The sequence below is a fragment of the Phalacrocorax aristotelis genome, chromosome 19, assembly GCF_949628215.1.
Source record: "Phalacrocorax aristotelis chromosome 19, bGulAri2.1, whole genome shotgun sequence".
Taxonomy (NCBI): domain Eukaryota; kingdom Metazoa; phylum Chordata; class Aves; order Suliformes; family Phalacrocoracidae; genus Phalacrocorax; species Phalacrocorax aristotelis.
This window is the reverse complement of record NC_134294.1, coordinates 9220116-9247156: the sequence shown is the minus strand read 5'-3', so window position 1 is coordinate 9247156 and position 27041 is coordinate 9220116. Positions and strand designations below refer to the sequence as shown.

General features: G+C 68.2%; 3 protein-coding genes across 7 annotated transcripts; 2 read left to right on the top strand and 1 right to left on the bottom strand.

Moving 5' to 3' along the window:
* Nucleotides 1-1161: 1161 nt before the first annotated feature.
* Nucleotides 1162-10448, top strand: PLEKHG5 (pleckstrin homology and RhoGEF domain containing G5). 3 transcript variants are annotated; one of them, XM_075113767.1, is made up of 21 exons: nt 1162-1243; nt 3286-3415; nt 3615-3717; nt 3800-3860; nt 3962-4053; nt 4132-4268; nt 4349-4497; nt 6082-6267; nt 6440-6610; nt 6686-6781; nt 6870-6920; nt 7046-7195; nt 7271-7381; nt 7452-7601; nt 7685-7822; nt 8080-8199; nt 8294-8426; nt 8496-8611; nt 8683-8819; nt 8893-9660; nt 9778-10448. In XM_075113767.1, exons 2-21 carry the CDS (start codon nt 3373-3375, stop codon nt 9785-9787), a joined length of 2922 nt encoding a protein of 973 aa, XP_074969868.1. In that variant the 5' UTR covers nt 1162-1243; nt 3286-3372; the 3' UTR covers nt 9788-10448. The 3 variants fall into 3 exon arrangements, with proteins under 3 accessions (XP_074969868.1, XP_074969867.1, XP_074969869.1); XM_075113766.1 differs by lacking the exon at nt 1162-1243 and adding an exon at nt 2898-2975; XM_075113768.1 differs by lacking the exons at nt 1162-1243; nt 3286-3415; nt 3615-3717; ... (2 more) ...; nt 4132-4268; nt 4349-4497 and adding an exon at nt 5750-5877.
* Nucleotides 10449-10533: 85 nt separating this feature from the next.
* TNFRSF25 (TNF receptor superfamily member 25) lies at nt 10534-14545 on the top strand. 2 transcript variants are annotated; one of them, XM_075113770.1, is made up of 7 exons: nt 10534-11024; nt 12551-12746; nt 12839-12970; nt 13071-13223; nt 13301-13382; nt 13482-13540; nt 13626-14545. In XM_075113770.1, exons 1-7 carry the CDS (start codon nt 10995-10997, stop codon nt 14246-14248), a joined length of 1275 nt encoding a protein of 424 aa, XP_074969871.1. In that variant the 5' UTR covers nt 10534-10994; the 3' UTR covers nt 14249-14545. The 2 variants fall into 2 exon arrangements, with proteins under 2 accessions (XP_074969871.1, XP_074969870.1); XM_075113769.1 differs by lacking the exon at nt 10534-11024 and having other exon boundaries at nt 12178-12746.
* Nucleotides 14546-14826: 281 nt separating this feature from the next.
* Nucleotides 14827-26812, bottom strand: ESPN (espin). Of its 2 annotated transcripts, XM_075113890.1 has the most exons (15): nt 26519-26812; nt 25526-25719; nt 23059-23245; nt 22801-22983; nt 22588-22719; nt 22273-22492; nt 21923-22185; nt 20150-20311; nt 19891-20065; nt 19577-19603; nt 18077-18222; nt 17696-17977; nt 15577-15656; nt 15484-15495; nt 14827-15385 (listed from the first exon to the last, which is right to left on the bottom strand). In XM_075113890.1, exons 1-15 carry the CDS (start codon nt 26810-26812, stop codon nt 15238-15240), a joined length of 2505 nt encoding a protein of 834 aa, XP_074969991.1. In that variant the 3' UTR covers nt 14827-15237. The 2 variants fall into 2 exon arrangements, with proteins under 2 accessions (XP_074969991.1, XP_074969992.1); XM_075113891.1 differs by lacking the exon at nt 19577-19603.
* Nucleotides 26813-27041: the final 229 nt, after the last annotated feature.

The window sequence follows — 27041 nt, the reverse complement described above, 5'->3', positions numbered from 1 at the left end:
CTTATTTGTTTCCGTTATTATTCCAGATAGGTCAAGTGAAACGGCGGCGGCGGGGGGCGGGGGGCCGGCCCAGCCCGGCGGGCGCTGCGGGGCGGCCGCGGGGACAGAGCCCTCATTGTGCTCCCGCCGCGGGGGCAGCGCGGCAGCCCGGGTTCCCAGCCCTCTTCTGGGGGGCGGTGAGCCGAGCCCTGCCCGGCTGCTCCTGCGCCATCTCCCAGCAGCGCCCGCCACGCCGCCGCAGGCCCTGCCGCCACGGCCAGCCCTGCCTGTGCCTGGGCTTGCCCCCTGGCCGGCAACTGGGGTGGCCAGCACCGGTCCCCCTTGATTCTGCCTCTCTGGGCAGAAGCGGCGTTTCGGCGCTGCCCCAAAAGGCGGGTTTTTTTTCCCACAGAGCCTAACCCCAGCCTTGGCCGCGGTCCCGCTCAGGCCAGCGTGGATGCTGTTTTTGTTGGCAGGAAGGATGCGGGAGAGCGGAGTGGTGTGGCGGGGGAAGCCCCTGTGCCGGCTGCCCTGCTGCTGGGGCGGTGTGGCCGTACTGTCCGGTGCGGCTGTGCCGCCTGGCCTCTCCACAACCCCTGCACCGGCTCGGTGCCTGGGGGGGCGGCTTCCCATCGGAGTCTGCCTGCCCCGCAGTGGGGCTGCCCTGCAGGATGGTGTCGTGCTGCTCTTTTGCCGTGAGCCATCCGGAGTCTGTTATTTTTAAATGATTAGATGAGACGCATAATAAAAGCCTTCAGAATAGGATTTGTTCCCAAGGCTGATTTAATTGTCAAAGCTTAACGTGGCTCTAAGCCCCTTTGGGGGCTGACAAGTGGCAGATTTAGCATTCCTGCTGCAGCCCTGGTCCGTGCTGGCCCCGCAGGAGCAGGTCTGCGACTTGGGGTGCCGGGCAGTAGGTGCCCAATCCTGATGCTGTGAGACGCGCAGTGCCTTCCCTTAGCAGGGATGCAGCACTGGCTCTTGGGCATGGGGTTGCATCCCCCTGGATGGGCTGCAGGGCAGGCAGGCCCTGCCTCGGCTGGGCCCAGGTGCTTTGCCAAGCTCTTAAACCCACAGTTTGTGGCAAGGGAGCCTCGGCACGGCCCCCTGTGCGGGCAGGTCGGGGAGTGGGGCTGGAGGGGGCTCACCACGGCATTGGGGCACTGACCTCCCCCTCTCTCCCACAGCCGAACTGTGCCCACCAGAGGAGACGGTGCTGCGCTGCCAGAACCCCAACTGCACTGGCGAGAGGAGGGCAGCCAAGGTAGGTCTCGTGGCCAGTGGGTAAAGCTGGGCAGCTGCCTTCTGCTGGTGCCCAGTGTCAGTCTTGCGGGTGAGAAGGGGCAGCTGGCAGCTCTGCCTGACCTGCTGCTCCCTGAAGCCCCCCTGGCATGCCAGAGCCCCCTGCCAGCCATGTCCCCCCAGCTGGGCATGCATTCCCTGGTGGCGTCGCAGCCCTGCGGCATTTAATGGCATGGCGGCAGCTTGCCCATTTCTCCTAGCTGATGTGATTGGGGCTAATCCACCCCAGCCTGTCTGTCCCCCTGCTCACTAACATGATGCCAGAGCGGATTTAGGGTCCCTTCTCTCCCACCGGCTGGCCAGGTGCGGGGCCAGGCGGGACCCACACACCGAGTCCCTGGGGTCCCCGCGCCGGACCGTGGGCGGTGTCTTTCTGGTGCAGCAGGCAGGACGGCAGCCTGGCCACCCCAGGAGGTGTGCTGCTGTGCTTTGTTTGCCCGGTTGGGGTAGCGGGGCCAGCGCCGCCGGGGGCACACGTGGTGCTGGGATGTGGCCGCCCCAGCACCCAGCCAGGACCGCTGGGAGGGACCTGCTGGGGCCACCCAGCTGCTGTCACCAAAGAACCCAATGGTGCCTGGCAGATAGCATGGGGCAGGGGGTCCTGACGGGGCTGGGGGCTCCTCCTGCCATGGTACAGAGCTGCATCGTGTCCCACCTCGCTTCATGGGGCAGCTGCCGAGGGTGAAGCTGCTGTGTGGTGGGAGCACAGTGGGGCCAGGAGCTGGTCCCTGGGGTGGCCAGAGGGGTTTGGGCATCCTGCTCAGCCCCTCCTGTGGGGATGAGCCTGGGGCCGAGCCACAGGCACAGGGTGGATGGGGAGTCCCGTGCCCTAGTGGGGCAGCTGCTGAGGGTCCCAGAGGGTCCCCAGCAAGTGAACGCCAGCTGCAGTCACTGCCTGGAGCCCAAGGCTTTGCTCCACGTCCCGCAGGTGCCACAACAGCCATGACACTGTTCGGCTGGGGCACGCAGCGGGAGAGGAGGAGGGCTGAGGCCAGGGGTACGGGGTGTCCTGGCTGGTGGTAAGGCCGGCGTATCTCCGGGGCTGTAGCTGCCTCATGGCAGGACACTGGCGAGTGCTGTGGTGCTGGGTGCCGTGGATAGGCTGGCGGCCCCTCGGGGAGCGCGCGGGTGGTGGGAGCACGTCAGCTCTGACCTCAGCAGCGCCGGGAGGAAGGAGGGCAGGAAGCGGGGGCGGCTGGAGCTGCACGGGCGCTTCCTCCCCACAGCAGCACGGCATACTGCAGGCAAGCCCAGTCAGGGCTCTCTCCTCCCTGGCAGCCCTTCGCACCCATCCGAACGCAGGGCAGTGATAGGGGTCCCACGCGGGGACGGGGACATGCCAGCAGTGCACCGGGCTTGCTGGCAGTGGCTGGCAGCACCGCAGTCCCCGGGAGTGGGACCAGCCAGAGCCATCAGTGAGGCTGGTGCTGGCTGGGGGTCACAGGCCGTGCACTGCACTGGGGGCCTGGCCAGGGGTTTAAAAATAACCTGCTGTGAATGCCTAGCAGGGCTGGGGCCAGGGCTGCGGCCGGCACACAATCGGAGGAAACGCGCCGGCTTCGAGCATTGTTTTGCCGCAGACACTTGCTTCCTCTGTCCTGCCGCGGGGATGCTGCTCTCACCAGCACAAAGGGCTGCAGCACGGGAGCGCAGCCTCCCCGGCACCCGGCAAGGTGCGGGTGGCACGGGCACAGGTGGCTGTCCCCCAGCTCCCCCTCCCCGCGCCCAGGCATGTGCAGCCTTCCTGGGGTCCCTGCTCAGTGTGGCAGAGTGGGGAGGGGGCTCTGCAGTGCAGAACCTCCTGCCTCATGGCTGTATCCTGCTCCCACTGCTTTCCTTGCACCCGCTCCGGCCTTTGCGTTGCCTGTGAGCAGCGTGTCAGCAGCAGCTGGGAATGGGAAGGGGGGATCCCTGCCGCTTGTGGTGCTGCCTGTCCCTCCTGCTGGCATGCCATGGCCAGCAGCCCCCAGGCAGCCTGTGCCCAGCTGATGCATGTGCCCGCAGGTATGCCACCACGTGGAGTGCCGGCAGCTGAACGGCAGTGGCCCCCTCAGCCTGTGTGAGCTCTGCGACGGCCGCCTCCATGGCGCCATGCACTTCGACGGCCACATTCGCTTTAACCTGCCCCTGCAAGGTGAGCCGGGCTGGATTGGGCCAGCACCACTGCTCCAGGCGGCTCTGCAGCAGCGGGATGTGCTCAGGTCCAGCATGGCGCAGCAATGTGAATGGGATGCGCTCGGGGCTGTTGCAGCACAGGGGTGGGAGCGGGATGCAGCTGGAGCCGGCACAGGGCTGGGGGTCCCAGCACAGCCCAGCTCAATGCCCGTTTGCAGGCTCCATCCTGGCCCGCAACATGTCGACGCGCTCGTGCCCCCCACGAACCAGCCCTGTCTCCGATGTGGAGGAGGAGGAGGAGGGACCAGTGGATAGCAGAGGGTGAGCCCCCAGACCTGCATGTCCCCTGCACGTCCCCAGCCCGTGGCATCCTCATCACCCTGCCCACCCTGTGTGCCCACAGGGAGCGGAGGAGCTCGGCGCTGAAGCTGCCCAAAAAGAAGGCTCGGCGTAGGCACACGGACGTAAGGCACTGGCTCCTCTCCCTGGGGTGCTCTGCGGGGCAGCAGCATGGCCCCGCTGGGCAGGAGGGACCCCTGGGCAAGCGGCTGCCACTTCCCCCCAGGACCCCAGCAAGGAGTGCTTCACCCTGAAGTTTGACCTCAGCGTTGACATCGAGGCGGAGATTGTGCCAGCCCCGAAGAAGAAGTCCCTGGGGTAAGTCTGCCAGGAGCGGATGCAGGGATGGACGCGGGGACGGATGCAGAGACTGACATGGACCTTGTGTCCCCGCAGGGAGGTGCTGCTGCCGGTCTTCGAGAGGAAGGCAATTGAGCCGAGCAAGGTGGACATCTACCTGGACCAGTCCCACACACCGCTCTCCCTCCAGTTTGAGGCATACCGCTTTGGGGGGCACTATCTGCGGGTGAAAGGTGCGATGGGGGCTTGGCAGGAGGCTCGGCAGCCCCAGGACTCCCAGGGGACTCTGACCACCTGATGCTCCCTCCCGCAGCTAAGCCCGGGGATGAGCTGAAGGTGGAGCAGGCGGTGCAGGATGCCAGGATGGCCAGCCTGCCCATCCTGCACCCCGTCAGCACTGCTGTGCTCCTCAGGCCGGTGCCAGAACCAGTGCTGGGACACCGAGAGGGCACTGACAGCCTGGTGAGTGCTGGTGGCAGCCCCAGGGAGAGAAACTGGGGAGGGGGTGGCAGGGTGCGGATCCCCCCATAGCCATCCTTGCTGCAAAGATGGGGACATGGGGCAATGGCATGGCATCCCCTGGATGGCCTTGTGTGGTGCAGGCTGAAGACCCCCCGGAGCTCCCAGGCGCCAGTTTGGCTCCTGGCTGTGCTGCAGTGGCCGTGCACGGGCAGCGCCCTGTGCCAGGCGTACCAGCTCAGCCAGTGGCACCAGCCCTGTGGCCGTGACACATGCAGGCTGGCACCAGAGCAAAGGCAAGAAGCCTTTGCTGATTGCTGGGAGCCCTGGTGGTGGCAGCTGCTCAGTGCCGTCCTGGTCCCGGGACTCACCCTACCTGCCGTCTCTCCTCTCACCGCAGCGCCCGGCAGCTGCTGAGCACAGCTTGGTCCTGCCCCATGGACCCTGGCACCAGATAAGACGTGGGGCTGGGCTCCTGCCACTCCCCGTGGGAGCAGGCTGCCACGCTCGCGGGGAGCGGCTCCGGTGGTACCGGTGGGGGGGATGCAGTGCTTGGCCCCACACCGGCAGCTGTTGAAGGTGGCAAGCTGGCTGTGTGGCCAGGGCTAGTGGCTGCCCGCGTCCAGCACTACAATGCCTGGCTGCAGGACCAGCATGGCCCCAGCAGGGCGGGGATTGGGGGGCCAGCAGGCATCCAACCACCCCCACGGGGGGCTCGGCCCCGACTGCCTTCCTGGGGACAGGCAGGAGCTAAGCCGTGCCAGGGCAATGGGGCTGGCCCCGGCCCGGGCGCCTGGGGACACAGCAGCATGGTGAGTAACGGGGATGGTGCCTGCGGTGGGTCTCCCTGCCTGGAGCCAGGGATGTGGCAGGGTGTGGGGCCGTACCGGCGGTGGCGGTGGCAGTGTGCCATGTCCCGTGGCCCGGTGGCAGGCGGGGAGCCATGGCCCTGCTGCCCTTTGTGCTGGGGCTCAGAGATGGCAGTGGCCACGTTCCAGCATGGCCCGGGGATATGTGGGGAGGCATCCAATGCAGCGGTGCCCAGGCTGGCAGGAGCCACTTGGCTGTGACCCAGCTCTCGCGGCCAGCTGGGAGGGCTTTGATCTCTGCCGGTGAATTGTTCGGCTCTGGTTAGTTTTTCTGGTGAGGAGGGAAATTAGGTTTTCGGTGCTGGCCCCACCTCCTTTTGTTTCGGAGGAGCCCGGCCACTGCCTGCCTGGCTCCGGCTCTGCCGTCCGAGCTGGGAGCGCGGCTGGGCGGGGGCTTGCCCAGGGTGCTGCGCCCCGCGGGATGTCCTGAGCCCCCACGCTGCCGGGGCTTCTTGCCCACGACCAGCTGGGCTTGGCCAGGCGGCACCTGGGGCCCTGCGCCCCCGGGATGCAGGTAGGCAGGTCAGTGCGGGCAGGGGAGCATGGCCAGGGGACCCTGCGGCCCAGGGGTCCCATTTGGGTGTTTGTCTGTCCATGGGTACTCGAGGTCAGCCCTGCTGTAGTATCGTGCTCCACTGTGCCTCTGTCCTAATCCCGGTGGCCTGGGCGCGTGGTGCTGGGTGCTGACCCGGGGGGGCACCGGCTATCCCTGCCACAGGCTCCGGGCCGGCGGAGGAAGAACATGATGGAGTTCCTGGGGGACGCCAGCATCCCCAGCCCTGAGCCAGCCCCCCATGGTGGCAGCTCCCCGTCCGCCAACGGCACCGACACCTGGAAGAACCGCGCCGCCAGCCGCTTCAGCGGCTTCTTCGGCTCTGGCACTGGCACCGGCTCCTTTGGGCGGGTAGGTGGGACGTGGGCAAGAGGAGGGGGTGCGGGAGCTGCCTGCAGCGATGCTGCAGAGCTGAGTCCTTCTGGGGCTCGAGAACCCCCAGCTCTATGGCTAGGGCAAGGGGGTCTGTGGCATGTCCCTGCTGGCCCCTTGCCCAGCCGCTCTGCCCCCTGCTTTTGGCCAGGAGACTGAGAAGCTGGAGCAGCTGGCGAGCAGGCTGCACGCCTACGGCACCTTTGGGCTGCCCAAGCTGCCGCCCCAGCTCCGCTTCGACCGCGACTCCTGGGAGGAGGATGGGGACGAGGCCGGGCTGGTGTTGGAGGATAGCTGGCAGCAGATCATCCGGGGCGCTGAGGTAGGGCCAGGGGGGCTGGAGGGGCACGGTGGCTCTGCCCAGCTACCAGCACGGTGCTGACACTCAGCCTGGCAGGCCCTGTCGCGCCGGCAGTGCCACCAGCAGGAAGCCATCTGGGAGCTGCTGCACACCGAGGCCACCTACATCCGCAAGCTCAAAGTCATCACTGATGTGAGTGCCGGCAGCAGTTGTGCTGTGCCATGGCGGGGGGCTGGGGGCCACAGCTGCACCCCACCGGATCCCCACTCTGTCCCTGCAGCTCTTCCTCTGCTGCCTGCTGAACCTGCAGGAGTCGGGGCTGCTCTGCGAGGTGAGTGGTGAGGGGCTGCAGGTGCTGGGCACCCCCGGGTAGGGGATGGGACCCCAGCCTGGCCATGCCAGCAGGGTGAGGGTGCCTGCCGTGGCCCCCAGTGGCTGCCTGCCTCATCCCCACAGGTGGATGCTGAGCGGCTCTTCAGCAACATTGGGGAGATCATCCGGCTGCACCGTGAGCTGTGGCGTGGTGTCATGGCCCCGGTGCTGGCCAAGGCGCGCCAGACTGGGGCACTGCTCGACCCCATCGACTTCCTTGACGGCTTCAAGATGGTGAGTGGGCACTCCGTGCCTTGGTGGGGGCCATGCTGCACTGTGGCCCACCATGACACCCCTGCGTCCCCCCAGTTTGGCTCCCTCTTCAAGCCCTACGTGCGGTACTGCATGGAGGAGGAGGGCTGCATGGAGTACATGCGGGCGCTGCTGCGGGACAGTGAGCTCTTCCGTGCCTACGTGACGGTAAGGGGAGTGGGTGGGAGCCAGGGCCAGCGCCGGGGCTGGAGCCAGGGCTGACGCCTGCGTGCTGCAGTGGGCCGAGAAGCACGAGCAGTGCAGCCGCCTGAAGCTGAGCGACATGTTGGTGAAGCCCCACCAGCGCCTCACCAAGTACCCGCTGCTCCTCAAGTCTGTGCTGAAGAAGACCGACGACCCGCGAGCCCGTGACGCCATCACTGCCATGGTAAGCGGCTGGGAGCATGGGGCAGCAGGGCTCAGTGTGGGGTCGTCCCCCCCAGCCCATCACACCCACTGCCCCGGCTGCAGATTGGCTCTGTGGAGCACTTCATCAACCACATCAACTCACGGATGCGGCAGCGGCAGGAGCGGCAGCGCCTGGCTGCCATCCTCGACCGCATTGACACGTATGAGGTGGTGGAGGGCAGCACGGATGAGGTGGACAAGGTAGGATGGGCATGGCAGAGCTGCCATGCCATGCCACACTATTCAATGCCATCCTATGCCATGCTACCTCATGCCGTGTCATACCAACCATGCTGTCCTATGCCAACCTATGTCATTTCATGCCAAGCCAACCCATACCATGTCATACCACCCAATACCATGCCATGCCAAGCCATCCCATGCTATGCTACCCTATGCCACCACGTCCCATACCACCCCATGCCATGCCTGGCACTGATGCTGGGGGCTCCCGGCAGTTGCTGAAGGAATTTCTGCGGCTGGACCTGACGGCCCCCATACCTGGCACGTCCCCAGAGGACACCCGGCAGCTCCTTCTTGAGGGCAGCCTGCGGATGCGGGAAGGTAAAGATAGCAAGGTGAGGACTGCAGGGGATGGGGAGCCTCTGGCCCTGCCCTCCCACCCCCACTCGCCGAGCTGGCCGGTGCCCATGGCCCTGCTCTTGCCCCCAGATGGACGTCTACTGCTTCCTCTTCACTGACCTCTTCCTCATCACCAAGCCTCTCAAGAAGGCTGAGCGCACCAAGGTGGTCCGGCAGCCCTTGCTGGTGGACAAAGTGGTTTGCCGGGAGCTCAGGGACCCAGGTGAGTGGCACTGGGGTCATGGGGGCCGTGGTGGGGTCCCTGGACGCTGCTGACAGCCCCTGCCCACAGGCTCCTTCCTCCTCATCTACCTGAATGAGCTGGGGAGCGCCGTGGCCGCTTACACCTTCCAGGCCAGTGGGCAGCTGCTGTGCCGCAGCTGGGTCGAGGCGGTGCGCAATGCCCAGGTGAGGGGCGTGGGGGGCAGGCAGGGGTCCCGCGGGGACCCTGTGCCTCTCTGATGTCTTCCTTTTCCCAGAACCTGCTGCAGCAGCTACGGCAGCGCTGGCGCCTGGAGGAGGAGGAAGAGGAGGAGGATGGCGAGAGTGGTGCCTCAGCTGCCAGTTCACCCACTGTCATGCGCCATGGCAGCGCCAGCCCGGACTCGCAGCGGTGGTAGGGAGCGGGAGGGGGGCCCCGTGCACCCCTGTCCCAGCGCAGCCCCCTCCTCACCCTGCTGCCCCCGCAGCCCCTCTGACGGCTCTACTGAGACCCTCGCCGTGGTGGTGGCAGACGGCGGTGACGAGCTCTCCTCCCCGGACTGGGATGCGGGGCCCTTTGGCTCGACCTCGGACGGCTCCTCCATCAGCACCGGCATCTCCACGGACACCCCCACCTCTGCTGAGACCCTAACCCAGGAGCTGGCCACGGGTGCCCTACCTGTACCCCTGCCCCATGGCATGGCCCCCCCGGCCGGTGGCTGCCGCTCGTCCTCCATTGACAGCGCCTATGGCACGCTCTCGCCTGCCTCGCTGCGGGACTTTGGCCAGCAGCCGGAGGGGGCGGCTGAGGAGAGACGGGAGCCCCCGCCGACTCCGCGGCCCCCCTCACCCCGGCTGCGTCGCCAGGCGCCCGTGCAGCGCCTGCCCTGCCCAGCCAGAGTGCTCAAGTCCAAGTCAGAAGCCAGCCTGCCCCAGCTCCTGCCCCTCGGCCCCCCAGCCCCCCTCAGCCAGAGCCGCAGCCTCTCTGACCTCTGTGGTGGCCCTCCCCGGACTAGCCAAGCCACCCGCCCCCCGGCTGCCCCTGGCAGCAGCAGCAGCTCCACCTCCGAGCTCTCAGAGCTGGAGGAGTTGGTGGAGAGTCCGGCATCCCTCCCAGGGGAGCTCAGTCGCAACCCCCCGCCTGCTGCCCGCCGCACCCTCTCGGACCCGCAGTCAGCACAGCACCGCAAGCTGACGCTAGCACAGCTCTACCGGATCCGGACCACGCTGCTGCTCAACTCCACGCTGACTGCCTCGTAAGCGCACCCCTGCCCACGTGTTCCTGGGGAATGCTCCGGCCCTCCCGATGCTCGCCGCGGCCGGGGGCTGGGTCCCGGCGCTGAGGGCATCTCTTCCTGCTCTGTGCCTTGCAGGGAGGTCTGAGAGCTGCCGGGGCGGCAAGGATGGATGCGTGGCCACACCAAGGAGCTGCTCCCGCTTCTAACTGTAGTGTAACGCCAGGGCTGGGCAGAGCAGGTGCTGGGATGCCGCGCCAGTGGGGGCACGGATGGGGATGCAGACTGGTCCTCTCGGCAAGGACGTGCCTGGGCACGGCGGCGCAGGGCTGCCCACTTCTTCCCAGAGCGGGGACGGACACAGCACATGGCTCAGGCCGAACCCTTGTCCACAGAGATGAGGGTTGTCGGTCAGGGGCCAGTTGCCCCATGGTGTGTCGGGTAGGGGGCCCTGGGGACTCAGGGGGCTGCAGGGTGCTGTGGGGTGGCTCTCGTGGGTGAGGAAGGGATGATGATGTTGGCAGCGGTGAGTGAGGAAGGTGCTGAGAGGGATGCGGCGCTGGCAGCATGGTGCTGTAGGTGGTCTGGGGAGGAGGCTGGGGCTGGTGGCAGGAGGGCACAGTGCTGGGCTGGGGTCCCAGGGTCTGGCTGGGGCAGAGTTTGCCCTGTGGGGTGAGATGGAAGGCAGCGCCCGGGGCCGGAGCGTGAGAGCCACGGGGGGACGTGGCAGTGGCCGGAGGGCCGGCTACTGTCCCGTGCTGGGCTGTGCTCCACGTCCCGGCCGAGCAATAAACCCAGCTGGTGCATGCTCGCGCCTGCCTCGCCTCTCCTTCGGCTGCGGCAGCACCCTATGCCTGAGCAGCACCGTGATGGGCACGTGGGGTGGCTGAGGGAGCTCTGCCAGGGCAGGCACCATGGTGAGGCTGAGGGTGGCTCCAGCCTCGTGCCCTGGGGCTCGGGGAGGGGATGGAGCCCTGGGGAGGGGTGTCAGCCCTGCTCCCTGTGCCCCCTGTGTCCCCCTGGCCACAGTGGGTCCATGCCAGTGGGAAAGGGAGGGTGGTGGCCGGGCGGCCTGTGGCAGTGCAGGTCCCTCCCACGCCCGTTGCTCGTGTCATGTGGTTTTTCACCCCTTGGACTCATTGCCAAAAAAGCATTTCCTCCTGCCGCAGTTGGGTGTAAAAGCCTGTGTGGGGAGGGCTGGCGCTCACTAACCACGCATCACACACTGCCGGCAGTGGCAGCCATGGGGTGCCGGGGCACCCTGCCCGGGCTCTGAGCTGCCCCGACACCCCACTGTGTCCACCACCCTGGTCCCCTCGCTGCCCCGGCATGACCCAGCCGCATCGACCGCAAGGATGAAGCGCTGCTGCCTGGGGGTGGCTTGGGTGAGTGTGGTGGCGCCGGGGTCCCGTGGTGCCCTGGCACCAGCTGCGGGGTGCCCCGGGGCCATGGCCACGGGGGGTGTACAGGAGGAGAGGGGTGGGGTGAACCTACTGCCAAGCGTGCCGAAAGCGCTTGCCCCCCACCCCCCACACACTGGCTTGAAAGCCTGGGACTGGGGTCTGCCACATCGAAGCGTCTGCAGCGCGGCACAGCCACAAAGACTGCAGGCATGGCCATGGGAACTGTGGGGTCAGCCACGGGGCTGCAGGCAGGGCACTGCCGCAGAGACTGGCTGTGCCATCAGCCCGCGGGCGTGGGTCGGGGCTGCCGGTGGTGGCAGCCGCCGGGGGCCATCCTGGGGGTGGGCAGGTGGCTGCCCTGGCACACGGGTGCTGGGATCAGAGGTCTCACCTGGGCCACGTTACGGGTAGAGGTGGTGCTTGCGCGGCACAGGAAACGGTGGCTCTCCCCGCCGCACAGCTGGCGCTGGGGCGGCACCTGTGCCAGCGGCTCCCCTGCCCGTGGGGCACCTGCTCCCCGCACCAGGGAAGGGGGCAGCCACCCGCTTGCAGGGCCTGCAGGCAGGGCCCCACCATGGGAAGGCTGTGCCTCAGCGGTGACTCAGACGTGCCGCTGGCAGCTGGGGCCGAGGCAGCCGCCCCGATCTGCCGGCAGCGCTTAGCAAGTGGGGCGGCCCGTGCGCAGTTTCCAGTCCGCTGGCGGCGACGGATTTAATAGAAAATGATTCAGCTGCTGTAATCGGGGCCATCACAGCTGGGAAATCCAGCCACCAGCGAGGAATCCCCTGGCTCCCTGCCCACACTGCCGGCACTGAGGCCCTCCCTGGCCCCCTGTCCTTCCCAGGGCTGGCATGGGCACCCCCTCCCCGCCCCCGCTGGGGCCGTCCAGGGAGCGGGGCTCCCCTGGGTGCAGCACCCAGTGCCCTGGGCGGGGAGCAGTGACCTAGTTTGGGATGCACGTACAAGGCGCGATAGCATCGGGGAGAGCATGAGCCGAGCACAGTTTCCTCTCGGAGAGGAAATTGTCTCCTCTGCAAGGGAGATAAACCCCAGGAAAGTCAATGCTGGCAGCACCAACCCTCCCGCGCATGGCTGCTGCAGCCTCCCCGGGCTGGCCATCCCGTGGGCAGGAGCACCAGCACCGCCGGCAGCCCATGTGCCTGACTCCCGCACGGTGGCCTCTGTGGTGTGTGTGCCCTGTGGCGCCAGCAGGAAGCCACTGGCTTGGGTATGCTGGGGAAAGCACAGTGCAGGGGCGGTCGTGGGGCATTCCCGGCCCCAGGGCTACACACCCACGCAGCTCCAGGCACGGGGCTGCGGCTCCAGCCGTCCTGCCCGGCGCAGGCACCAGTGTCTGTATGGCACCGAGCTGGGCTCTGCTCTGGCTCAGACAGCCTGGCATGTGTGGCTGGAAAGGTGGGGAGCACAGTCTGAGGTCTGCTCCCCAGAGGTGCATGGCTCCTGGGGTACACCAGCTGCCTGCATCCCTGCCCTCTCCCTGCCTGCAGGTGATCCTGGCAGCGCTGTGGCTGGCAGCGAGTGAATCGCAGCCCCCAGGGTGCCAGGACTGTGCCATGCCAGAGGGGCAGTGGGACCCGGTGCGGCGGCCCACCCGCCTACGGAGGCACGCCACTAGTCCCCAATGCCCCACCGGCATGAACTGGATCCATGGGGCTCACCGGTGCTGCACTCAGTGTCCGGCAGGTGAGAGCCACCTAGGTGGTGCAGCACAGCATGGCGCACCGGGCACATCGCCCTAGGTGGCCATGCTCCCTGTCACTCCACTGTCCCCGCAGGGATGTTCCTGCTCAGCCCCTGCTCGAGCCATGGCAATGACAGTGTCTGTGCTGCCTGTCCCATCGGCACCTTCCGCACCCAGCCCAACACCTCCCCCAAATGCCAGGCTTGCTATGAGTGCGACCGCCAAGGTGAGCCGGCGGCATGCTGCGCTGTGCCATGCCATGCTGCGCAGCACTGTGCTGTGGCACGCAGCGCTGTGCTCTGCCGCTCACCGTCCATCTCCTGCAGCTTTCCAGAGCGTGCTGAGCAACTGCTCGGCCACCAGCAACGTTGCCTGCGGCTGTGAGCCCGGCCGCTTCCGTCGCTGCCTTGACGAGCACTGCAGCGACTTCTCCTGCCAGCAGTGCCAGCCCTGCACCGGGCGGCTCATCCAGCGGCCCTGTGAGTGCAGCCAGCGGGTCCATGGTGTGCCCCCGCACCGGCTGTGCCTCCCTGCCTGACACCCGCACTCTCCCCAGGCTCAGAGGCGCAGGACACTCTCTGTGGGAGCTGCAAGCCTGACTTCTACGCCGAGGGCAGCGAGTGCCGGCCGTGCCGCACGTAAGCACTGACTGACCCTCCCTGTGCCCCACCTGGGGACGCGTGCAGGGCCCGTGGCCATGGTGCAGCACAGCGCCCGTGGCTCCCCTCTGCTTGCAGGAGTGCCCCAGAGACTTGTGGCAAGGAGTGCCAGCAGGTGTGCGGCAGCAGCGGCCAAGGTGTGGAGGTGGCAGGGCCGGGGGCGGTGGTGTGGGGTATGCCATGCTGGCTGGCTGACAGGGGTGCCCCCACTCCTACTTGCAGGCTCGGGGCTGGAGTACATCCTGCTGGCGCTCACCGGGCCCCTCTTCCTGGGAGCCCTTGCCATCTACCACAGGAGGAAGTGGCTCCGGCACGGTGCCCCGGCAGGCAGCCCCTTCCCCCCGGCACAGGTGGCCATCCCCACAGCCGGGGCTGTGGCCACGCCGTGGTGCCAGGTCAGTGCCCAGGGGTGGGACAGTGTGTGCCAGACCCAGCCGTGCTCCTCCCAGGTGACAGGCCATGCCACCAGCACGGCAAGATGGAAGCCCGAGCACGAGGCCTTACTGCGGGAGCAGCCCAGTGGCACGGCACACCTGGGTGGCGAGCCCTCCGCCGCTCTGGAGCCCCGCGGCACCCTGCTGCAGGGCAGCCAGCTCTATGCTGTCATCGACGCGGTGCCGGTGCGGCGCTGGAAGGAGTTCATGCGGGTGCTGGAGCTGCGGGAGGCGGAGATTGAGCTGGTGGAGCTGGAGGTGGCCCACATCCGCGACCAGCAGTACGAGATGCTGAAGCGCTGGTGCCAGCAGACCAGCGCCACGCTCGACCGCGTCTTCGCTGCCCTGGAACGCATGGAGCTGGCTGGATGCGCTGAGGCGCTGCGCCGGAGCCTGCCGGCAGGCCCCTGATCCCCCCCGGCACCACCACCCATGCCTCAGCGGAGCTGTACCCCTAAGTATTGTTACTTATGCGGTGTAGACATTTTATGTCAGTTTTATGTCCCCTTCCTGCCCACCTGCCCCCCCCTATTTATGTCCCCCTGCTCCCAGGGCCGGGGAGGACCTCCCGCCCCAGCATGCCGGCTGCCCGGCCGCTCGCGGGACGAGCGGGCACCGAGCCCGCCACGAACCCATGGGATAGTTCTCGAGGCCGCCTGCTGCCGGGCGCGCCTGTCCTTGCCCCAATAAAGTGACGTGTTCTCGGTCCACTGGCCTCTGGCCCTTCTTCCCGGGGCTGCACCAGCCAGGCAGGTACAGGGGCACCGCTGGCATCAGGCCCACCACTGGTGATGTGGCCACCGCAGGTGGGATGAGGACAATGTGGGTGATGGTGGTGATGCAGGTGATGTGGATGATGTGGGTGATAGTGGCGATGTGGGTGATGGGGGCGATACGGGCAATGGGGGCGCCGCGGTGGGTGCAGCATGGTGCAGGCAGGGGTCTGGCGTGGGCAGCCCCAGGAAGGCGCGGGGCACTGCTGGCAGGGTTTATCGTTTTAATTGCTGGAAAGGCAGGCGGTCCAGGGCGCAGGTGAGCCAGGAGCCGGCCTCGAGTAGCTCCAGAGGTGGGAGGGGCGGGAGTGGAGGTGAGCATGCCGCGGCCACAACGGCATGGGGAGCTGGGCAGCATGGCGAGCCCAGCCACAGCGCTCGAGCTGGGCGGTGCACAAGGAGCTTGGTGCCCCATGCCACGGCAGCTTGCTTTGTGAAGGGCTGCACAGGGCAGCAGCGGGTTGGCGGCAGCAGGACGGGGGCTATGGGTGGCAGTGGTGGGGGCTCCTTCAGGTCGGGCTACGCGGCCATCCGCAGCGGGAGGAGGGTGCTGAGGCATGTCTTGGTCCGTGGTTGGACCTGCTGGCCTCCTCCCGCAGTGAAGAGCCGGGGTGCGGTGTGGCGTGGCTAGTGCTTGGCTATGTCCCCCTTCTTGAGGATGATCTGCCGCTGCCAGGGTGCCAGCTTTGTCTCATCGTACCCGAGAGTCCTTAGCTTTTCCGACTGCTCCTTCTCCTTCTCCTCCTCCTCCCGTTTCAGCTTCTCCTGCTCTTTCCTGCTCGGCAGCGGAGGGCACGGGGCACCATAGTCACTAGAGCTGCCGAAGCCGCCGTGCCCTCCTGCCCACCCAGGGAAGGGGCTTGCGGCACTCACCGTTTCTGCTCCCTGTGAAGGCAAAGGGAAGAGAGGGGTTAGCAGAGCCACAGGGATGGCTGGCCAGTGCAGTGTCCCCTGGCCCTGGCTCACCTCTCCTCCTCCAGCTTCTTGCGCAGGATGTCCCTCCTCCAGGCCGGCATGCTGGCCAGGCGTGCCTCCTCCTCCTTCTCCTGCAACAGACAGCCGCGTTACCGGCACTGCCCACCCTCGCCACTGGCACCACGGAGCAGCGGCATCGCCCCAGCAAGAGGCACCACATCCCGCTGGCAGCTGGGCTGAGCCACGCTCCTGGCCAGCACGCAGCTCGCCAATGTCACCCCTCACTGCCCGCCTTCTGCCGGCGCGGGGAGGAGGAAGGAGGGTGCGGCACGGCCAGCCCTTCGCAGCACACCACAGCTTTATTGCACTGACACGCGGGGGCCCACACCGCCCCGGCACCGCAAACGCCACGCCAGAGGGAAGTGCAGCCTCGGTGCTGCGCCCCCCCGCACAACACACAGCCACCGCAAGCAGCACACCGCAACCTCCGCCCAGGTCTGTGCGAACCAACACCGAGCCCTCCGCCGAGCCAAGTCGTGGCACTGCCAGAGCCACAGAGGCAGCTGAGCACACCCGGGCACCGGGTCCTGCTGCCCCCGGCGCCTGCTCCCGGCCAGACCCACACACCACTGGCACAGCCTGCAGCATCCCGCCACACTCAGGTGTCGGACATCTCCGCCTCCTTCTCCTTCCAGAAGGAGAAGCTGCGGTCAATGAAGCGGCAGACATCCTCCTCGCTGAACTCTCCCAGCTCTGGCACCGGCACCGGCACTGCCGCCTGCTCCACTCCCGGGGCCACAGTAGGGGGTTCTGGCAGACTCTCCGCCACCATGGCGGGGCCATCTCCAAAAAATTCCTCCACAAGATCCTCAAAGCCATCAAGCCAGGAGTAGTGGCCGGCCTCAACCCGCTCCAGTGCGACGCGGTGGAAGTGGCGGACGTGATGCCAACTGTGGCTGCCCAAGCGGTCAAACATCTCATAGCAAAGGAGGTGGCGGAAGCGCCGCTCCTCAGGGCTGAGCGGCATCTCCAGCAGCTGGAAGTAGCCCAGCATGAAGAGGTCAAGCGGGAGGCTGTCGTGGGGCATGGGTGAGCCGCTGACGCGGGGCAGGAAGTGCTGGGGCCAGTACAGCACCGCAGCGCGGCTCAGCCGCCGGATCTGGCGCCCCGGCACCCGGCAGGCAACGCTCCTCCAGCGGGCCAGCAGCCGCCCCACTGCTGGCCGCCGCCTTCCTGGCCACCGCGGCCGCTCCTCGCCTGGCACTGCCGCCAGTGCCCGCTTCTTCCAGTGCTCCAAGAAGAGGGAGACGGTGCGTTCCTTGCATGCCTTGGTGCTCTCCCGTGGGCTGCTCGGCTCTGGCGGTGCCGGCCGGCTGCACCGCAGTGCCCCATCCCTGTACTCCTCCTCCAGGACTGGCTGGCGGGTGCTGCTGGGAGACTGAGCCCGCTTGCGCTTGGTGACCCTGGGGAGGGGTGCGGGGGCCCCCACTGGACCCTCGTAGTTGGCCTTGAGGCTGCGGACGCAGACGCCACAGCCCAGGATCTCACGCTGGGCATCATGCTGGGCACTGGGGCTTCCCACTGCTCCCCTCGACCTGGGGCCCTCCTGGCCCCTCAGGGCGGCCGGTGGTGCGGTCACGCTCCTGGGCAGTGCGGCTGGCTGCTTGCCGTGCGCGGGTGGGTCCTTGCAGGCGAGGGCAGAGTGTTGGGGCACAGGGGCAGCAGGCAGCGGCAGGAGTGGCAGCAGCTCCTCCTTCAGCCGCTCTGGCAGCGGCTGCACTGGCTGCACCGGCTGCACCTTGTGCATCACCCGCAGGCTCCCCAGCTGCCTCTCCAGGTGCTGCACGTCCTCCTCCTGCATTGGCTGCCCAGTGGGTCCCAGCGTGCCTCTGCGGGCAGGTGGCCCGTGCTGGCACGGGGGTGGCGAGCGGCTCCCGGGCTGCGGCGGGAAAGAGGGCAAAGGGGTTCTTGAGGCTGCGCCACACGCACCTCGTGCCGCCTCGGCCGCACACGGCACCCCCAGGGCACGACACCCCTGCATGCGGGTGGGGAGGTCCCCCGGAGCAGCCGGGAGCCGGAGGTAGTGCCACACATGCTGTCTCGCCAGGTCCTGAGCCGCTGGGCCATGCCCGCGCCATGCTCGCCGCCACAGCACGCGGGACCCTCCTACCTTGCGCCGCTGCTCCTCTTCCTCCTGCATGCGGAGCTGCAGCTTGCGCACCATCACCTGCCGCTTCCACTCAGGGATGGGCCGGCCCTGCTCGTCGTGGCTCGGCACCAGTCCCTCCACCTCCACCGCTGCCCCAGCACCCACTGCTGGCACTGGTGAGCTCCCATTCAGCACCGGCTCTGGCGAGCCCCCTGGCAGGCAGCGTGGTGGCCCAGTCGCCTCAGGGGTGGCTGGTGGGGTGGGCGTCCTGGTGGGTGATGGGGAGGATACCGGAGACTCTGCCTGCAGAGGAAGGAGGAAGGGAGGGTGGTGGGTGGTCGCTGTGCTGCACTGTGCCATGCCACCGGCTCCCCTGCCCCCACCTCCCCCCACCCCACCTACGTTGGCCCCTGCCTGGCCGCTGCCGGAGAAGACAGTAGTGAAGCCTTTGCTCTGCGGCGTTGGCTTGAGGCTCTTCCCAGCCTTGATCTCGGCCAGCAGCTCCGAGTTGTCACCGGTGGGGGACATCATGTTGAAGGACTTGGTGCCTGGGAGGAGGCAGGGTGGGCAATAAGGATCCTGCCACTAGCAGTCCTGGGGCTCACGGGGCATGGGGGTGGCAGGGTGGCCAGCTGACTTCCCCCCAGACCCGGAAGCCCCTGGGACCCCTGTCAGAGCAGCATCCCAGCACCCAGCCCCCCAGGTTCATGGAATCAGCACCCTGGCACCCAGTCCCCTGGGTCCATGGGACCCGGCCAGACCAGCACCCCGGCACCAGGCTCACCAGGTCTATAGGAACAGCACTGCAGCATCCAACTCCCTAGGTCCGTGGGACCCCACCAGAGCGACAACCCAGCGCTCAGCAGCCTGGCACCCAGCTACCCAGGTGCATGAGACAAGCATCCCAAAATCCAGCTTATTGGGTCCATGGGACCCTGCTGGAGCAGCACCCCAGCACTCAGCTCCTGGGGCCCCAGCACAGCCACAGCCCCAGGTGCCACCCACACTGTGGCACTGTGCTGCGACAGCAGTGACCAGGCTGTGGAGGGATGGGTCTGTGGCTGGTGGCAGCCCTGGCACAGCAGAACAGCCCTGTGCCACCTCACCAGGGTCTGTAGAACCCCTACACTCCCCCGCAGCCCCTGGCAGCACCGCACTGACAGCCTGAGCCAGCCCTGAGCCCCAAGGGCTGCATGGCACTGGCACCGGGGCACGGCAGTGCCCCAGGGATGCCTGCACCACCGCTCGTGCTGCCCACCCCGCAAGCACCCACCGTCCGTGCCAGCCATGCGCAGGTCCCTAATGGCCCATGGTGCCGTGCCAAGGCAGAGCCCCCTCCCTGCCGCCGCCGCCTGCAGCTCGCCCTGCTCGGCTGCGCCGCGCCGGGGCCAGACGGCTGCGGGTGCTGAGGGCCCAGCGGGACGTGCGCGCTGCCATCCAGTGCCGGCTGAGACCCTCCAGCCCTGGGAGCCGGCGCTAATAAAGCGGGCGCCGAGCAGCGGCCAAGCCCGCCGGCTGCAATCAGCGGCAGGGGAGCGGCCGGTGCGCTCACGTGGTGGGGTCACGCCAGCCGGCTGAGCGTGAACAAAGGCCCTCTGTGTGCGGGGCCGGTGGCGGGGCCGCGGGGGCCACAGGGGGCGTGGGGCCCTGGCCGCCTGCCCAGCCCTGCCCGGCGGCTTTGGCAGCCCCACGCCAGCATTCGGGGCACCCGCGTGGCACACCGGCCTGGCGACGCGGCAGCGAGGGCTCGGCGGGCAGGAGGGCCGTGGGCTGCTGCTGGCCCCGGCGGCTGTCAATGCCCTGTGGCTCTGGCGTGGGATGGCGCTGGGTCGTGCCCCTCTGGCCGTGCCCCGCGCTGGGGCACCCCCTGAGCAGGGAGAAGCGCGGGGCCGCGGTACTTACTCTTCATCTGCCTGAGCGCCTTTCCTCCTAGGGGGAGAAGCAGAGAAGTGGCGCAGGGCGCGCGGCAGAGGAAGGATTTGGCCACCGCGAGACAAGAGAGAAGAGAAGCGGCCAGCAGTGAAAGCAGGCGGGGGCGGGTGGGCATGGGGGCCCCCGCGCCGACACCGGAGGAGAGAAGGACAGAGAGGCCGTCAGAAGCCGCGTGGCTGCAGCACCGCAGGAGGAAACGCGCCAGGGTGGCTGGCACTGTGGTACAGCCGACGGGACTGTGCCCGGGACCGCTCCCCATGCCCGCCCGGCACCCCGCCACTTACTTCCCGTGGAGGAGGAAGAGCGACGGGGGGCGGCGGGGGTATCGGCCGGCGGGGGCGGCGGCGGGGGTGGCGGGCAGGCAGCATCGGGCAGTGGCGGGGGTGGCGGGGGTGGCGGCAGCTCGTTGTCGGGCTTGCTCTCCCCATTGCGCATCGCGTCCGCCGAGATGGGCGATGCCTGAAAGAGAGCACGGGCAGGCGTTGCCTGGTGCTGGTGCCGCTGAGCCATGTGCAGGCTCGCGGCGCGGGGCCGGGGGTTCACCTCCTCGCTGTGCGCCATTCGCCGCGGGCCGGGCTGCTCAGCCGTGCTGTGCCCCAGGTGCTTGTAGTAGTCGCCGGTGCTCGGCTGCTTGCTGAAATTCCTCGACCGCCTGGTGGAGTCAGCCCGGTGCAGGCCCTCGGGGCTGCTCTCGCGCGACGCCAGCTGAAATGGGGAGCGTGGCTCAGCGCAGCTGTGCCCGGCTGTGACCAGGGTGGCCCTGGGGCAGAGCTGTGGTGGAACAGGGCTGTGCCACTGGTGGTTCTGGGGCAGACCCCAGGCTGGGGGGATGGCAGGCGCATGTCCCAGGGGTCTGAGCCACATGAAGCTGCACCAGGGACTGCATGCTGGGGTGGCAGCATGTGCCATCGGTGCCTGGCACTGTCACCCCCATAGCCTGCGGCCAGGACTCCGGCTGAGCCTCCCCCGGGATAACCCCCTGGGAACAGGAGTGCCGAGTCCTGGCCCCGCGGATTACTGCGAGCTTATCCCCTGCGGGGCTGGGGCCTAGTTCCAAACCTTCCTCTGAACGGGGCTCTCAGGCAGCGCAGCCTCGGCTCACCCCAGCGCATACCGCAGCAGCTTTGCGGGTTGTGCTGCCGAGCGCTGGCACTGCAGGGGGCCGTGCCCACTCCCTGGGTTTGGGGTGCCATGGCAGCACAGCCCCGCTCCCCATGCCGGGGGGGCCCACTATTTGAATTTCCCTGTGCGCCACCTCTGCCTGTGGCATTTGCACGGCAAGTCTGGGCACTCACCGCCGCCACCAGCCCCAGCTAAGTCAACAAGCACCAGCTCGGTGCTTCCTGCTCCAGCTGCCGTGGGCGCTGTGCCAAGCCTGGCTTCTGCTCCAGAAGCCCCAGCCCCAGTCTGGCGCGAGGGTTCGTGCCGCTCAGCCCTCCTGCATGGGGTGCCCGCACCGCCCTGGCACCCGGCTGGCACACACCCGCGCCTCCCCAGGGCAGCCCGGCTCTGTAGCCCTGGGCAGGGCCACTCGTTACCCCCATAAGTGCTAACGAGGCAGGGCCATGCATGAGCACAATGGGTCCCGAGCCCCACACGGGCCTGGCACACACTGCTCTGCTGAGACCCCCTATCCCATGTGCCCCTGTTCCCTGTGGCGCTGGGCTCTGCCGGTGCCCCCGCCATGGCCGTGCACCAGGCTCCTGTCCCCAGTGGGGTGGCAAGAGCCATAGTAGGGGCTCAGGGCGGCCCCAAGCTCGCTGTAGCCCTACGCCCCCCTAGCCCGCCTCAGGGGCTGCACCCCTCTTACCTGTGCACGCCCGGCTGAGCCCTCTCAGCTCCTGGCAGCACCAGCTGTGCCACCCGACACCTGCGGCGCAGGCGACACCGGAGCCGCCCGCTCAGGTTACAGCCTGTGCAGCCGCCCACGCCCCACTCGGTGTGGTGCCGGTGGCATCACCAGGGCCACATGGGTGCGGCTGCGATGGCCGGCCATGCGCCAGCCTGCACACTGCCACCAGGTGCCCCAGCCAGCGCTGGGGTGGAGCAGAGTCGCCCAGTGCCGTGGAGGCACTGGAGCATTGCCAGCCCCAACTTATTGTGCCCTCGCTGCCGGTTGCACCCCGGCCCCATAGTGTGTGCCAGCATTGCGGGCATGTGGCCTCAAGCTGGGGCTGTCCCCTCCCAGTGCTGTCAAGAGCTAACAGCTCCCTGTGGGGGACTGGTGCCCGGTGGCTTGTCCCCCCCCGGGGTCCCCATCCCCTGAGCTGCATGGCCAGGAGCAGCTGTGCATGGGGACAGTGCGCGGGGCCGTACCTCTCGGTGCAGCGCCTGGCTCTCCACGTGCCGCAGGTTGTTCTTGGCCTGCACATAGATGTCGGCGGTGTGGAGGGCAGCAGGGGGTGCAGGCGCAGGGTAGCCAGGGGGTGGCGGGGGTGGCCGGGCGGTGGGAGGCGGGGGCGGCGGTGGGGGGAAGGCAGGGGGTGGTGGTGGTGGTGGGCCCTCGACTGCCGGCCCCCGGCCCCGCGGCTGCGTCTCAGGGTCCAGCATGTCCATGTATGCCTGCATGTCCGTCAGCGCTGGCTCCGGCACCCCTGCACAGGGCAGGGGGTCAGGGGGGGCTGGCCACGTGCCCCCCGCCCCACACTCCCCAGCCCCACACTCACGGGCGGTGGGGGCCCCTGGTGGGCCACCCCTCTTCTCCCCGGTGCTGGACTGGCTGGAGTGGCAGGAGTCGTAGTTGGAGAGGGTGCTTGCAGGGGACCCCACCTCGAAGCGCGCCTGGGGCACCGACGCTGTGGTGTTGGGTGATGACATGCCTGAGTCGGGCTGCCGGCACTCCCCATCTGCCGAGGGGTCTCGCGACAGCACGCGGTGCTCCACACTCTGCTAGCACAGCCACACGGTCAAGCGGTGGGGCGGGAGCAGCCGGGCGGGCCCTGCGTGCTCCCGGTGCGCTCGGCCGTGGGACACCGCCGTACCATGTTCTCCACGGTGCGCAGGTACTGCGCGCAGTGGCTGTGGCCATTGTAGTCAGCGAGGTCGGCCGCCGTGTAACCGTCCTGGTCACGGACGCTGAGGTCAGCACCGTTCACCACCAGGATCTGGCAGCACTGGGGAGAAGGGGGGCATGTGTAGCAGGGCTGGAGGGCGCCGCCCGCCATCCCAGCACCCCGCTGGCTGCCGGCACCCACCTCCAGCTCGCCATTCTCAGCAGCATCGTGCAGTGGCGTGCCGCCCCAGCTGTCGGTGGTGATCTCCCCACCGTGAAGCAGCAGCCAGCTCAGCACCTTGGCATGGCCACGGCTGGCAGCGAAGTGCATGGCCGTGGCCCCCTCAGCATCCCGCTCCGACAGACTCACCGTCGTGAAGCTCATCTGTGTGGGCAGGTGGGCTTAGTGCCGGTGCCGCCAGCCCCACGCTGTGCCACGCCGCACCCAGCCAGCGCTTACCAGCCAGACGATGACAGTGTTGTGGCCCATCTGGGCGGCGGCGTGCAGCGGGGTCATGCCGTCATGGGCGCGCGCATGGGGGTCAGCCCCGCAGTCCTGCACCAGGTACTGGATGATCTCCAGGTGGCCCTCCTGGCAGGCAAGGTACAGCGGGGTGGCCCCCGTCTTGGTCTGGGCACTCAGCGTGCTGCAAGCGGGACACAGCACCCATCATGCGCAGCCACCGCTGCTGGCAGCACAGAGGGACGGGTGGGCACAGGGGACACACGGGTTGTGGGGACACGTGGGAGCACAGGGGACACACAGGGCACAGGGGACATGCGGGCCGGGGGGCACACACAGAGCACAGGGGACACGCTAGCTGGGGGCAGGCAGGGCAGCGCCTGGGCTGGGCAGCGTGGGCGGCATGTGCTGGGAGCCCTCCACCCCACGGCTCCCTGCTGGGTCCCTGCGCAGTGGCGGTGGCTGCGGTGGGAGGTCACTAAGTTAATCAGCCTGCTTAGGCTAAGCTCCTTCCTCCGGCTGTTTTTGGACACTGCAATTTAGCAGTATTTTTAAAATAAGCGGCTTAGGCAGCACCAGCCGTGGGGGAGCCGGCAGGGAAAGGCTGACCTGCACCATGGTGCTGCCCGGCCCTGCTGCCCCCTGCACAGGCATCCCCCCGCCATCCTGGTGGGCCTTGGCATCCCCACATCCTGCATTGTGCTTCCCCAGTCGCACAGCCCACATCCCTTATTCCCATATCCCATATCCCCACATCCCACATCCCTGCATCCCACATCCCCACTGTGCAGGAAGCTGTTTTATTAAGTGCTCCATAAAAAAACCTGTTCAATATTTAAAAAAGGAAGAGCAATAAATACTCTTCTCTGTTATCACAATGATCACGGGCCCTTAATAATTGATCCCTGTAACTGTGAGATGGGCTGCAGCCAGTGCTGCCTTCCCGCCACGCCGTGCTGCAGGGCGCCTGCCCTGTGGCACTGCAGTGCCGGCCGGCACGCTGCTGGGCACTCCCCGAGCAGGGACTGGGGCCAGGGCATGGGGGAAGGTGCAGGCATGAGCACACCTTTAGCCCCTGATTGCTGTTTCCCACTAATCGGGAAGGGGTTAAGCCTCTTGGGCTAGCACCAGTAAACTGCTTTGCCAGATGGCTGCGACCCCATGCCGGGCCACCAGCTGCCAGGGACCCTGCGAGGCCAGGGCGAAGGTGGGCCGGGAGCGGTAGCATCCTGTGGTGCCACATGGGGATTGGATTTCGTGGCTGTAACGGAGCTGCCGGACAGGGACAGGGCCTGGAGCAGGGTGAGCCCTAAATAATTCAGGGGGAAGGCAGTGACGGCAGCAGAGCAACCCCGGCAAGAAGCGTGAAAGCCAACACGGGAGGGCTGCCGCCAGCGCTGCGCCACACCGGGGCCGATACCGCGAGCACTGACCGGGAGCCACAGCTGGGCCGGGCCAGGCTGTGGGCCACGGTGGATTAATCCCCACAGGTGCCCACAGCTGAGCTGGGGATAAAGGGCCAGGCTGCTGGCAGCTGGTGAGCAGGGGCAGGTGGTGAGTGCCACGGGGGTACAGGGATCCCGCAACGGGCTCTGTGGCCCTGGCTGGTGAGAAGATTGGGGGTCCTGGGGTCGTGGCACCCAGGGACAGAGGGTTGCTGAGCCCTGGTTCACCTCCCACTGCCTCAGGACCCCCTTGGATGTGGGGTAGCTGTGCACCCCTTCACATCTGCAGCCCTTGAGCCCACTGGGCACAGTGTGGGGCAACAGCACATCGCCTGGGCTCCACCTCGGCTGGGGCTGTGTGTTATTTCTAGCAGACTCTGCCCACCACGGGAAATCAGATTAGGGGCCACCTAATCACCTGCCACAGCCCCGTGGCAAGGCTTGGCACCCTGTGCCCGGTGGGCTGCCATGCTGTGTACCCTGGGGGCCAGCGTGGCCCCGGGTGCCACTTAGGAGGTGAAGCAGGGACCCTGCCGCTATGGTGCGGCTGAGCAGGGCTGCCGTGTCCGGTGATGCCCGCAGCCCTGGGCTGGCGGAAAGGTCGCCTCCAACACGGGGAGAGGCCTCTCCTCGGCGGGCAGCCTAATCCATTTACATAACGGCAGACGGACAAAGGCGGCTGTGTTATCACCCAGCGCCAGGAGCCCAGGGAACCGACCCGGCGGCCAGCGGCAATATTTCTGCCAGCGCTGCAGCTCTCCTCCTCGCCCTTTCTCTCTGGGCCATAAAGAAGGTGCAGGTGGCTGCCCAGCCTGATAACGCCACTGCGTTGCCCTTGGAGCCGGGGGACGATGGTGGCTGTGGCATCCATCCCCAGCGCTGGCAACTTGCCTGGTGGCTGGAGGGAGGGATGGGGCGGCAGCGGGCACCCCGCTCCCCCACCAGCCCCTCTCCTGCCGGTGGGCTGGTGAGCCCCTGGCGTGGAGCCCGTCGTGCCCGCTGGCAGCAGGGGCCGTTACCTGGGGCAGTGTCCCAAGAGGAGTCGCAGGGAAGGGAAATCCCCTTTGGCCGCGGCGTAGTGGACAGGCAGCGCTCCTGTGTCAGTGGCTGCCGTGGGGTCACTGCCCCCGAAGCGAAGGAGCCAGTCAATCACCTCGTGGTGACCGAAGCGGGCTGCAAGGTGTAAGATGGTGGCACCGGAGTTGTCTGTGTCCTGCAGGAGGAAGCCGGGCGGCCGTTGGCACAGAGGAGCGTGCACAGGACTGGGGACCGCGGGCGGCCGCAGGGCATCCCCCATCTGGGAGCTGGGCCCATGGAGGGTGGGCTGGCTGGGGTCGAGGTCCCGTCTGCCTGGAGCAGGGCCAGAGGGAGGGGACGGGCCATTGGAGGGGCCATGGGACAAGCGCATCTGCCCTCCGGCGGGGCTTGCATCTGCACACGGTGAGCACTGCACAAAGCCCCCCTTGTTCTGCGGCAGGGGCTTGCCGCTGAGCCCCGCTGTGCCGCCGAACCCCACTAGGCCACGCTCTGTGTTCGGCGGGGCACAGGCAGAGCTGGGCCCTGGCCAGGAGGCTGCCGAAGCATGCTGACTCTGTCCTTCCCGCTTAATCCCCTCCACCAGCCCCTCCACCGCCTCCTCTTTCTCCGTCCTGGTCCTGTCCCGTCACATATCGTTAGCTCTTGGCCGGCCCTGGGGCAAGCCGCTTACCGCCCCAGTCCCGCCGTTGTGTAACCCTGGGAGGGGCCGGCGACCCCGGGCGCGGCCCCAGGGGGGGATCTGTGCCCCCCTCGGGGCTGAGCCCAGCCGGGCTCCGGGGGGTCTCCGGTTGCAACCCACTCTGCACGTCGGTGTCCTGCCTGCGCTGGCGGGACCCCGGCTCACCGGCGGCGGAGCTGCGGAGTCCAGGACCGACCCTCTCCCCCCGACGTGGAGCCAGGAAGAGTGTCCCCGGTTACCCGCACCCACGGGGGGTCCTGACCCCCTCCCGCCACCCCCGCGCCCCCGCTCGCACCTGCACACCGCAGCCCCCCTGCGTGAGCAGCCACTGGAGACAGGCGAGGTTGCCGGTGGCGGCAGCGTCGTGGGCCGGCGTGGCCCCGTTGCGCGCCCGCGCGTCCCCGCGGAGCGCAGCCTCGGCCGCCAGGTACCGGAGGCAGGCGAGGCGGCCGGCGCGGGCGGCGTGGTGTGCGGGGGAGGCGCCCAGGGCGTCCCGCAGCCCCGGACGGAGCAGCCCAGCCGCCCGCAGCCCCCGCAGCGCCTCCACGTCGCCCTGCCGCGCCGCCAGCAGCGCCCGCTCCAGCGCCATCCCGGCACCGGCACCGGCGGCGGCACCGGCCGCCGCTTGGCACTGCGCGGCGCTGCCGCCCTGCCGCCCCCCGGCCCCGCCGGCTCCTCCTCCTCCTCCTCGCCCGGGGCCGCCCCTCCGCCCGCCCCGCCCGACGGGGGCGGCCCGGGGGACCCCAGAAGCTTCCCCTACCCGCCCGCCGGCGCCGCCGTCCGCGACCCTGGGGGCCCGCTGCCCCCCCCGACGCCGC